Below are 12,731 nucleotides of genomic sequence, written 5' to 3'. Positions count from 1 at the left end.
AACTTTTAAAAATATTTATTAAAATGATCAAAACGTGATCTAAAAAAAAACACAAGCAATTTTCAGGACCTATAAAAATACTTTCAATATCTACAAAGTACATTTTTTTTCATTGTAAATACAATTTACATAAATATTGAAATCTTAAAAATACTGGAAGAAACATGAGGAACCCATTCACACTACTGCATTGTGGTAACACTTGCAGCAACACACGTTAAATGCGTTAGTGTAATGCAGTGCCATTCATTCAGAATGGGCTGCCAATGCACCTTGTCAATGGATGTGTGCTGCGAGAAATGGTACTTTTTTTGGTTCATTATTCAGCGCATTTAAATGAACGGGCTGCCTTAATGCAATGCAGGTTAATGTGTGGCATACCATGTGTTAATACATGTGAACCGCAATAGTGTGAAAGGGGCCTTAAAGGGTAACTCCACTTTTGTGGGAAAAAATATAGCGAATAAAAATAAATAATATAGCATAAAAAATTACAACACAGACTATAGGGGTTGATTTGCTAATCCTAGCGAGTGCAAAATCTGGTGCAGCTGTGCATGGTAGCCAATCAGCATCTAACTTTAGCCTGGTTAATGTAAAGGCAGAAGGTTTTTTATTTTAATGCATTCTATGCATTAAAATAAAAAGCCTTCTGTGTGCAGCAGCCCCCCCTTAGCCGCCTAATACTTACCTGGGCCCCATTTAGATCCAGCGATGTTGCAGGAGTGTCTCGGGTGCCTGGGACTCCCCTCCTCACTGGCTGAGACAGCAGTGTGGCGCCATTGGCTCCCGCAGCTGTCAATCAAAGTCAGGCAGCCAATGAGCAGAAAAAGGGGCAGGCTGGGCTCTGTGTCTGAAGGGACAAGGGGAAATGTGACTCAGCTCTGGTGCCCCCATAGCAAGCTGCTTGCAGTGGGGGCACTAAAGAGGAGGGAGGAGCCAGGAGTGCCGAAGAGGGACCAGAGAAGAGGAGGATCTGGGCTGCTTGTGCAAAACTATTCCACAAAGCAGGTAAGTATAATGCATTTGTTATTTATTTTTTTTAAGTTAAAAATAAAAAAAAACACCACACGAGACTTTACAATCACTTTAGGCTTTGACAAAAAAAAACTGGAAGCTGATTCAGATTCACTCTGACATAAAAAGCAGAAGGAGGTGGGAATCTGCAAAAAAATGTGTTAAAATCCTTACAATGTACACTGATCACCCAGAGGGGATTGTTTTTTTTTCTCAACAAAAATGGAGTTACTCTTTAAGCTTTGATCAGTTTATAAGAATGTATACATTAAGGCATGGCTATTAAAGCCATTTTTTAAAACTTCCATCAGTAAAATGGCACTCCCCTCAAGAAATGTGCTGACATGTGGTGGTTTAGCAGCTCACCTATTGGCTGTTCTAGCTTTGTGTAGCTTGCAACTGATGGGCTATTCAAAGCAATGCAGCCCTCGCCCCAGAAACAGACCAAAAGCATGAAAGTTCTTCTTTTGAAAGTAGGGAGCCCTATTTGAAATGAATTCCTACTTAAAGTAATAATGCTTCAGCAGTTAAGTAGTTTACCAGCAGTGGGAACTGCACAAGAAATTCTTGGTCATGGTAACATCAGATTACATTGCAGGGTCAAAAGTAGAATATGGTTTCCTTAAAACAGGAAATTCCACAATCCACAATTCCACAATTTGCACCACAACATTTTAGAATTCCAAGAAGCTGTTGGAGAGTTAAATTTGACAGCATGCTATTGCCCGCTATCAGCTGATGTAGCAGAACCGCACAAGGCTCTGAAAGGATCCTGACAATATTGTCAGGATCTACCCAGCTGCCTGATTGACAGCTGGCTCTGCCTCTCAGCATCCGGCTAATAGCTGGAGCCAGCTGTGCCCACCCCTGACAATGAGTACTGGAGGGGCAGAGCGATGACTGACAGTCACTGCTCTCTGCTCTGAGCAGACTGAGAAATGAGCGATCAGCAGTCACGTGATCACTCAGTTCTCAAACATAGAGCTGGCTGTAGACAGCTGCAGCATCACACTGATGCTGCAAGCATACATTTGAGCAGGGATGTTTTTTTTGTTTCTTTACAAACTCATATGTCTCCCTTAAATAACTGAATTTCTATGTCTCATTGGGCCAATAGTGACATAGTTTTGAATGCCCTTTTTTTTTTTATACAACAGCTGCCCGAGAATAGAAAGAAGTCTATTTTAGCTGGAGAAGAGATACTCAAATGTGGAGGGGCAAGAAAAGAGCCAGTTACAATAGTAAGGAAATCATTACACCAGTTCCTATGTGCATAAAAAGCCAGCATATGACTCAGCTCACCATTCTTTACCCATAAATGGTGTTTTAGAAACAATACAACAGACACCCTTTACACAGAAAAATAAAACCATTTGAAACTGAAAGTTTTCTCTACGTCACGTGTAAAAAACGAGGCCCGGGGGCCGAATCTGGCCCTCTAGGTAATTTCATGTGGCCCTCACACCTCTCCAGCAGCTGCGGCACCCACCTCATCTCCACCCAAACCTCATCTCAGCAGTCGGAAGCAGAGAGGAGGACAGAACTCCTCCTACAGATTCTGTGCCTCTCTGTGCAGCCACAGCACCCCCTTCTCTCTGCCTCCCCTGGTCTTAGCATTCAGCAGACTCCAGCAGGAGTCTCTAGCCCTCCTCTGGTCCTGCACTTTCTGTTTTCCAGCCCCGTCTCCAGCTTCTTCCCAGCAGCAGCACATGGTAAGGGGGGTGCACTGTGATGTAAGGGAGGGTGGGGGACTCTTGACTTTTGATGTAAAGGGAGGGGGGTGCTCTGGACATCTAGTATTTCAAATACAACTGGCCCTTTGAGGGCAACCAGAATGATGATGTGCCTTGCAATGAAATTGTGCACCCTGCTCTAGATTTAGTGTAAAAGTGGGAAATAATCTGCTTCAAACGTGCCATCCACATGTAACAAAGGCAGCTGCCGCACAAGGGGAACATCTACAAGGTCATAGTCTAAATACAATAAGCCCACAATATTACTCTAAAGCTTTGAGTACAAAGTGTAAACGTCTCATGTCTTGGCGATTAATTAATGCCTAAGCTCCTTCATTGGACTTCCAGATAAAGACTAGTTCCTGCATCGACATGTTCTAAAAATTTGAATTATTTCTCCAGAGCCACTAGCCTATCAGATTCAAACTTTTATGTTATGTTTGAATCTCATTTTTGGCAATCTCTGATTTTAAAAACACAGCGATACTTCAGGCCATTCGTTTTATGGACAGATGAAGAGTCATCCTAGCAGCTGAACAAAAGCAGGACATGTGTCATTATGGAAGGGAATTGTCCATATTAGTACATAAGTATGTCTAATGCTGAAGGGATATTTCCATGATAACTGTGCGTAGATAGAGTATACATCATGAGTGCACAATCAGCCATGAATAGACACATGATACAGGGTCTGGTTCCAGAGAAGTGTGGGAAATAAAAACAAAAAATAAAAAAAACAAAAAAATCTAAAAACAAAACAAAAAAAGCCCATACATACTCACCTATATGGCTGCAGCATCAGTTTTATTCTGCCACTGACCCCGCTGGCTCTAAGTTCGAGAACTGAGCAATCACATGAATGCTGATTGCTCAGTTCTCAGTCTTCACTGAGCAAAGGAGTGGTGACTGTCAGTCACTGCTCTGTGCTCTGCCCCCTGTGCAGGATGCAGGAGCAGCTGGCTTAGGCTATCAGCAGATCCTTCCAGAACCTTGACTGGCTCTGTGGCATCAGCCAACAGTGAGCTTTGGCCTGCTGTCAGCTGAATTTGGGTCACAGGAATGCAGAAATCCCTGCACTCCTGTGACCAAGAAGAGCTTTGGCCATACTTCTCTTTTTAACTATGTGTGTGTATAAAAATTTATAATTAAAGTTCAGTCTGTGATTGGGGGTTCAAGACAAATGCATTTTCCACAAAATATGGGTTGTGCTGTTCTCTATGTCTGTGATTAATGAAGTACCCATTAAGACTTCAGCTATCAACACACAAGGCAGAAGATTGTTTTCTTGGGGACCGGGTTCAACCTTGCACTCTTGCAAATTCATTGCGAAGCCAGAGAGAGTCGTGATAGAAGCGAGAATCTCCCAGATTCAGAGATGTTCTCTTGTAGAAGTAGAAATAAAACACAGCCACTGTCAGAAAAAAAGAACAAAGTTGAGAAACCAAATTGAGAATAAAACGGCTTAGCTGGTAGCGCAAATGACATTTGTAACTAGGGCCAGATTTACCATAACCATTTTCTTTATTTGTAATTTGGATAGCCTCCTCTAAAAACTTTTGGGTAGATCCAGTATGGGAAATGGTGGTTTATTATTTTGGTCCACTGACCTCCAGAGGTTGATGGGATGCCCTGGGTGGTCCTTCTCAATCTTCCTTTATTCTGCTGTAGAATCTGCTGTAAATGGTGACAGTGGGCAGCAGGTAAGTTGAGCCTTTGCCGTTATGCGTGTTCTCCAAGCCTGCCAGAACTCAGCGAATTAATGATGGCAGGGGAGATACTTCTTGTTGTCTTTCCCATGTCAATAGCCAAAGTGCAGTTCTAATATAAACAGAGCTCATTTCTAACACCAGGGGGAACCCAGCATGAATGGTAAGTGTCCAAATAATTGTGCTCCATGAGCCACTTTCTGGATTGGATGGATGGAGAAGTTGTGGGAGAGCACTGTCAATGGGAGTATCAGTGGGTTAGGGTGGCCCCATTACACAGACACTGTAGAAGCTCCCTCCTAATATACTGGGATTTAAAGAGAACCTATTAGTACAGCTCAAGCTCCAATTCAGCATTGGAGGCTGCCATTACCGGACTCTCAGGAGCAGTGCTAGTTCTGTGAAAGGCTGTTGCTTCTGGGACTCCACAACAGATCAGAAGCCTCAGCTGTAATAGATAACTGTTGTCCTGACAGGTCTCCTTTGTACCTCAAATAACCTGGTGAGCGATAAAAAGAGTAGACTCTGTATTGTACAGGTGGCATCATTCCTATCTATTGTAACAAGCCACAAATAAGAAATCTACCAACTCAAAATCCAGGCCTGATCTTCATTCTTTTATTGTTTTCTAAAATGATTTAGGTTTGAGTGACTTGGAAAGTTAGAACAACTACAAGAGAATCAGCACCAAATACATGACTTTCCCTGGTAGTCAGATGGGTAATGCTGCAGTTTGGTTACATAGCAGAAACGTATCCGTAATTAGTCTCCTCCACTGACTCAAATGGATAAAGAGATTAAACAAGGACGTAAGAGACCTGTAGATTTTTTTTTCTATTTTAAGTATACTTTTGGAAGATTAAACTGAAGAGATTAACCTCACAGAAACCTAACAACCTCTAGTAAACAAAAAGAAAGGAAAAAAAGAAAAAAACGTTGTAGAAAATATCTTAGTTCTAAATCTGCCGTAGAAGAATAAAACAAACTATGGCACTACTGAGACCCCAATGACAGCTGGGGGGGTGGTTCGATTGAATTGGCTGCTCCCCTAGATCAGGTTCTGAATACTTAATACATACAAGAAAAGACATGCAAAGTTGGCACCTCCACCTAAGTGCAAACTGTATAAAAGTCACATAATAAATGAGAATATTGCACTCTGTCAAAGATGATAGTGTGCATGTCATCCTATAACCTCCAGGGAGATGCAGAGATCGACAGGTCAGCGGCCGCTGCAGGCAGAGCAGTGTTTGGAAGCGGCTCGATGTCAGTCTATCAGCTGTCCTAACACCACTGATAGACTGACATCCAGCTGCTTGACCAAGACCATTTTGCAATCACCAATTGTAATATAACTCAGCTTTTTTCGCTTCTCTGCCTTTTGGATAAGATAAAGTATAGTATCTGTTCTCATCAGTGTCCAGTAAGGGGTGCTGCGGCTCTATTTTGACCTTTTGGTAGAAATGGCTGGCTGTATGGTATCCCTGCTGGTGGGATGGGCGGCTCTGAAGGTTGGACTGGCTGGAACCGAAACGGGGTATCCACAGGATGTGGGGCATGGGATTAATTCCCACAGGAAGACGAGGGGGGGGGGGGGGTCCAGTGCCTCCTGACTTGAATGGGCTTACCTGGTCTGGCCATGGACTGGGAAGGCAGAGAACCTGTGGTGTCAGTGCCTCCTGGGAGTTGGTTGCCCCAAGGTGCTTAGGATCACATGGACCTGGGAAACCCACATGAGAATGAGAACACGGTCACGTCACTTAATGCTTTTTTTCTGCACAGCACCTCTCTGGGCCTCTCTTTTGGCTAAGTCTGGGGCAATTTTTGCTACCAGGCTGCAAAGCCTAGTATGTGCACTGGCACTATTTATTTTTCTCACCGTTTTGTCACTTGCACTTTTGTCTGTGTTTCTTTTTCTCATTATGATGGACAGTGTGGGTCCTCAGGCCTAGTTTGAAGTCTGGGGTGAGGATGTGTAGCCATCAGGTTCCTTCCTCCCCTGAACCGAGGGGGGGGTTTCTCTTCGGGGGAGCCCCTCACCTAATTCTTAGTGGTCAGCTTTGGCTGACCATAAGGAGAGGGGTCTACCAGGCCTTTTGGCTAGGTGGACAATGTTGAACCTTGCCCCTGTCGCGAGCCTTCCGTCCCCAAGGGGTCAGGGTAGAGTTCTGCCTCTTTGGGAGGTAAACTAGAGACAAACCCTTAGGTGCCCTTTTTTGTGTGTTTTTTCACTTTTTTTTGTTACTTAGGCGTTTAGTTTTTGTGCAACACCGTGGGTTTAAAAAAAAAATATATATATATAAAACTGAACTTTCTCAGCAGTATGTAATTGTGGTAAAATAGAAAGCAGGTGCCTATCTTGACCCACTGATACTCACACCTCACCCCACCCTCCTCTGTCACTGGCAGCTTTAAATACCAGGTGCTTCCAGGTATGAGGGAGCATGTGATCTCCTCCCATGATGCAGTGCTAGGGCCTAGCATCTATTTGCTAATTCCAAGCTTAAAGCTATACTAAAGTCTCTTTTTTTTTCCATTTAAAAATAAACCTCTGGCGCTCCTGGTCCCTCTCTCCTGCACCCACAGCAGGCATCTTGCTATGGGGGCACCCGAGCCGCTGCTCGGTCGCGTGTCCATTCAGACACGGAGCCGTGGTTCGGCCCTGCCCCTCTCTCTCCTCATTGGCTCACTTACAACAGTGGGAGCCAATTGCGCCCCACTGTTACCTCAGCCAATGAGGAGGGAGAATTCCGGGCAGCCAAGACTCTTGTGCAACATCGCTGGATCAAGATGGGCTTAGCTAAGTATTAGGGGGGCTTCTGCACACTGAAGGTTTTTTATCTTAATGCATTGCATTAGATAAAAAACCTTCTGCCTTTAGAACCAATTAAAGCCCCATACACAGGGGCCGAATGTTGGCCGGTTCAATAGAAACGGGCCGACATTTGGCTCATGTGTTTTGCAGTCGGTCTGACAGAAGCCTTCTGTTGAAAAAACATGACCAAAAAGGGTCTGCCGACTGGCTCCTGATCTGTGCTCTTAGCCAGTAGCTGAGAGCCCTGACCGGAGTGTTCTGGCGGGGGGCACAAAAGAACAGCAGGGTAGATCGCTGTACTAGCATCGGATTGTTAATACGGCGGCTGTGACCTGAGCTGTCAGTTTTTTTCGTTCAGCCTGCTGGGCTAAACAAAAAAAACAGCAGTGCGTGCCAGGCTTTATTCTCATGATGGAGGGGTGACATGACTGCCCCCTCTAGGTTGTGACACCTACAGAAACTGGGTATTCTGGTGGTGGCTGTAACAGTGGGAAAAGCAGGCGGGGGGCACTGGCAAGATGAGAATCAGTGATCTGGAGTGGCCCCTTTACACAGACGCTGTCACTATGCCCTGAATCGGGTCTATTTAACACTTATATACTAACATTTAAATGCACACAGACTCACCGACTCTCTGCAGAACAAACAATGCCTGGAGCCCATCAGACCAAATGAAGGCATTTTCTGTGTTCCACCGTAAGTTCTAAAAAGGAAAATGTACAGCAAATCGGATGTTACACATATCAGCTTCAATAAATTCCTTAGAAACAGAAACCTTGCAATAAAGAGGATCGTACCACGAGCCATACGTGTAATGCCACACTGAGCCCTAAATGAAGAGCGCACAGGATGACGGTGACCTGAAATCGCTGGCACAGGAGGCCCAGGAGACCAGCTTGGAAGACAAAGGTGTTAAACAGCATGAGAAACAAGACGATGGCTGCAAATAGGATGCCCACATCCTGCAATCTGAAATAGAAAAGGACATGAAGATAACCATGATGGCTTCAGAAATAATTTGTTATTTATTAAAAAAAGACAACCATGACTTACATGAAGAGCACAAGCTGGATAACTGGAGCTGAACGGAGCAACTCAGAGAATGAATTGACAAATAAGTCATATATCAGTAGCAGGGACTGCAGGGAAAGCACTAGGCTGTAGTTCCCAGGCTGCAGCATCCTCCAATACACTGACCTGCAAAGAGAGACATGGAATGTAAGATATGGAGACAAGGGGAGCAAAATGGAAATCAGAACTGGGTACAGAAAGGAACTTGTAATGGTGATGACAGATGTATTCTGTTCTTCAGGGGACAACATTCACGTAGTACTTTGTCCCATCTTCGTATGTGCTGTCTGAGGCTAGCTGTGAGGTCAAAGAGTGCTCCTCTCTTCCCTCTAAGGCCATCGGACAACGCAGTTAGAAAGCAGAGGGCTGCTTTGACAGGCGGCACTTTTCTCCGTCTGCATGCCCAAGTCAAGCATCTCACTAGGAATGCAGGGAGAGGGGGGGCTTGTCAGCTAAATGGTCCAGGCAAGCGGACAAATGCTTGGAGATGGAGAAAAGTGTGATCTGTCAAAGCAACCATCTTCTTGCTAGCTGTGTTTTCAGATGGCCTTGAGTGGCAGAGTAGTACCCTGTCCAAACTCACAGCTAGCCTTAGACAGCACAGAGAAGATGGGATAAAAGTACTACATGTACTTTGTCCCCTGGGAAACAGAACACATTAATAAAGATACACTGCATTTTTTTGGTTGCAACTTACACAGTTAAAGAGGAGGTCCAACCTGGGTGACAAAAATATTAAAAGTCAGCAGCTACAAATACTGTAGCTGCTGACTTTTAATATTAGGGCACTTACCAAGACTTTCGGCTTCACTCCCGATTCCCTACTGCACATTTGCGAAGCACGCTGCACTTTCTAATTGGCCCGGCAGGGGGAAGGAGGAGGGGGGCCGAACCTCCAGGAGATCGGGTCATGGCCCCTCTCCGGAAGTGGGGAAGGGGACAGGAGGGGGGGGGGGGGGGGGGGGGTGCATACAAACAGAAACTTTCCTATCAAATACTTACTGTAAATTTCCTTTACTGATAGACTCCATGGCAGCAACGTGTGGGATAGCCCCGCCTCCATAACTACCCTGTAGGACACCTTTCACATAAGTCTTTGCTCTGGGCTACCAGCCGTGTTACTTAACTAGCCTACCCCAGGCATTTGGGAGGGAACTCCTATCAGGAAAGGAAAATTACGGTAAGTATTTGATAGGTAATTTTCAGTTTTCCTGACAGACTCCATGGCAGCAACGTGTGGGAAATAATTCGCTGAAAGGGAGCCGTGATCTCCAGGTATTGTTTCAGAGTTTGCCCCACATCAAGGGGATGGACATCTTGATTTTCTGTTGATCTAAAGGTGGGGAGCATAATTTCTTGATTTTCGTGGAAAATTGTGTTAACTTTAGGATTTCACCCCAGCATGGGAATTAACACAGCTCTGTCTGGAAAGAAAGTTAGAAAAGGCTCCTTCAAACCCAGGTTTCTAATTTCAGACACTCTTTTGCTGAAGTAACAGCCACAAGGAAGGTGGTCTTGAGAGTAAGATCTTTCACTGAGAGTGGCTTGTCGGGATCTGATCCGAGCTGGGAAAGGAAATCCAGAACAAGTACAACACCTGTACTCAAAGTGAGCTAACTGAAAGGGATAGGTCTATACCTGATTGCAGGAAGCTAAGAATGTCCTGGACTGCCAGAGCACTACAAGGGTTAGACCTGGAGGACATGTGGTCCGTGAACCTGGTCCATATTCATTCATAGACCTTGTTAATGCTCATTCTTCTAGAGTTCAGGAGGGTAGGGATAACCCCTCTGGGCAGCCATACCTGGCCTTGTTGAGGTCAGAGGGGAATGGGCAGACTTCCAGATGATAGAAAGGCAACAGTAATTCAAAAACCCACTTGTTACAACCAAGGTATGCAAAATACCATCTCTGAAAGCACAACACATCGCACCTTGAAGCAGATGGGCTACAGCAGCAGAAGACCACGCTGGATGCCACTCCTGTCGGCTAAGAACAGGAAACTGAGGCTACAATTCGCACAAGCTCACCAAAAATGGACAATAGAAGATTGGAAAAACGTTGCCTGGTCTGATGAGTCTCGATTTCAGCTGTGACATTCAGATGGTCGGGTCAGAATTTGGAGTAAACAACATGAAAGCATGGATCCATCCTGCTTTGTATCAACGGTTCAGGCTGGTGGTGGTGGTGTAATGGTGTGGGGGATATTTTCTTGGCACACTTTGGGCTCCTTAGTACAAATTAAGCATTGTTTAACCACCACGGCCTACCTGAGTATTGTTGATGACCACGTCCATCCCTTTATGTCTACAGTGTACCCATCTTCTGATGGCTCCTTCCAGCAGGATAATGCACCAAGTCACAAAGCTCAAATCATCTCACCACTGGTTTCTTGAACATGACAATGAGTTCTCTGTACTCCAATGGCCTCCACAGTCACCAGATCTCAATCCAATAGAACACCTTTGGGATGTCGTGGAACGGGAGATATGCATCATGGATATACAGCCAACAAATCTGCAGCAACTGCGAGATGTTAACATGTCAATATGAACCAAAATCTCTGAGGAATGTTTCCAACACCTTGTTGAATCTATGCCACGAAGAATTAAGGCAGATCTGAATGCAAAAGAGGGTCCAACCCGGTACTAGCAGGACGTACCTAATAAAAGTAGCTGTTGGGAGTATTTGCCTGCACCAACCTGGTTTTGTTCAGGCATTCTGCTAAGGGGTACAGGAACATTTGTCAGCAGAGATCGTAATGGGCCGCATAATGGCAACACACAAAAATGCCACATGTCCTAGTTAAAAGGACCTGCTCAGAGGGCTGAGGGTAGGTGAATAGGTCATTCAAGCCTAGGGAGTGTGGGGGTGTGTTCCCCCCAAAAAACTGACTGTTATAGAGGGGGGGGGGGGGAGGGGTGTGAATGCACCCGGTCTCCAATTAGGTGCAAGAACGCCAGCAAATAGCTGTAAGGGGCAGCCCCATTGAAAGCGATGGGAGGTTGCCGGCTCTTGCAGCTAATCGCGGCCACTCTCGTGTAAACGCTCATTCTGCAATGCGAGTGATTGGCCCTACCACTGGGGTTCTTGCATCAAATTGGAGGCAGGGTGCGTTTGAAGGGGTGAATGCCCCCTAAAGGTGCAATTTAATGTACAAAACTTCATTCCTGAGATTCGTACACAGTGGATCCGTCCCTCGAAAGAGAGACTTAAGCCTCATACACGCGATAGGACTTTGTGCAAACTTTACCGTGGATTTCTGCACAAAAGGCGTTGGCCGTAAACTTGTTAAGCATACACACGGCAGGACTATTCAGGCAACAAACACGAACGTAGTGACGTTTCAACATACTGACGACACTTCAAAAGAGGACTTTCAATTCTCCGGCGCCACCCTTTAGTCAACTTCTGTATTGTCTGATCTTTTGCATTGGTTCTGAGCATGCGTGTTTGTAATTTGTACAAAAGTCCGATGGTTTTGTGTACACACGATCGGACTTTGCTCCATCGGACTTTTGTTGCACAGCCAACATTTGTATGATGAAAACCGAAAAAGTTTGTCCGATGGAGCGTACACACGGTCGGATGTTGCCTTAAAACAGCTAATTTGTTGTCAAAAAGTCCGATCATGTGTACGGGACTTAACGCACACCTGTGAGGGCTCATTCATACAGAAAGCAATACGTATTGTGAGAAAGCAGCTTGTCCTAGGTATGGGGGTCATTCACACAATACAACACAGGAGCATGCAGGAGAAAACAATGCATCCCAGCTTGTCTGATCATCCTGCAGAACACAGAGCTGGGGGGAGGAGTATAGGATGTGATCTGTCACTCTCTGACTGTGAGCACTAATAGTCCCAGCACACCACTAAACCCAGCGCTCACACAGGACACCAATCCCCATAGAGAAGTAGACACTGCCATTACAGGGGGTAGGGGAGGAGGACAGTCCTGATCTCACATAATATACAGGAGAAGACATGGATACACACGCGATTGTAGTGAACAGCCCGCAGTCTCCAAGGCCCGATCATACAAGCTAAACTTCCACCGCCATCATCCTGCTGTGAGCGATGCCATGACAACAATGATCCCAGGCCATGTGATCCCGACGCACGGGGACGTTCTCCCGAGGGCGGCCATATTGGATATGGGTACTGCGGGCAGCTGTTTTGTATTTCCTCCCACTCTGCTATATGAAGAAATGCCAGGACCTCTTCCCCTGCCACCGGCGGAACATGAGGTCTGGAAGGGGTTAAATGAAGTTAGGAGTAGCACCAGCAATTGCAGGGTTAATGCAGGAAGAAATCATCCCTTTATACATGGGAGCATTGGTGTGCTGTATTATATGCACTGCATTGCTAATAACAGAGTACAGATGATG

At 45.3% G+C, this 12,731-nt stretch overlaps 1 protein-coding gene across 1 annotated transcript; it reads right to left on the bottom strand.

The window, feature by feature from the left end:
- Nucleotides 1-12,457, bottom strand: TMEM138 (transmembrane protein 138). The gene is made up of 5 exons (XM_073604593.1): nucleotides 12,340-12,457; nucleotides 8,325-8,468; nucleotides 8,069-8,240; nucleotides 7,899-7,974; nucleotides 1-4,161 (listed from the first exon to the last, which is right to left on the bottom strand). Exons 2-5 carry the CDS (start codon nucleotides 8,450-8,452, stop codon nucleotides 4,049-4,051), a joined length of 489 nt encoding a protein of 162 aa, XP_073460694.1. The 5' UTR covers nucleotides 8,453-8,468; nucleotides 12,340-12,457; the 3' UTR covers nucleotides 1-4,048.
- Between the last annotated feature and the right edge of the window lie 274 nt (nucleotides 12,458-12,731).

The sequence above is a fragment of the Aquarana catesbeiana genome, linkage group LG11 (assembly GCF_042186555.1).
Source record: "Aquarana catesbeiana isolate 2022-GZ linkage group LG11, ASM4218655v1, whole genome shotgun sequence".
Taxonomy (NCBI): domain Eukaryota; kingdom Metazoa; phylum Chordata; class Amphibia; order Anura; family Ranidae; genus Aquarana; species Aquarana catesbeiana.
The sequence above is the reverse complement of the archived record's forward strand: the minus strand, read 5'-3'. Positions and strand labels throughout refer to the sequence as shown.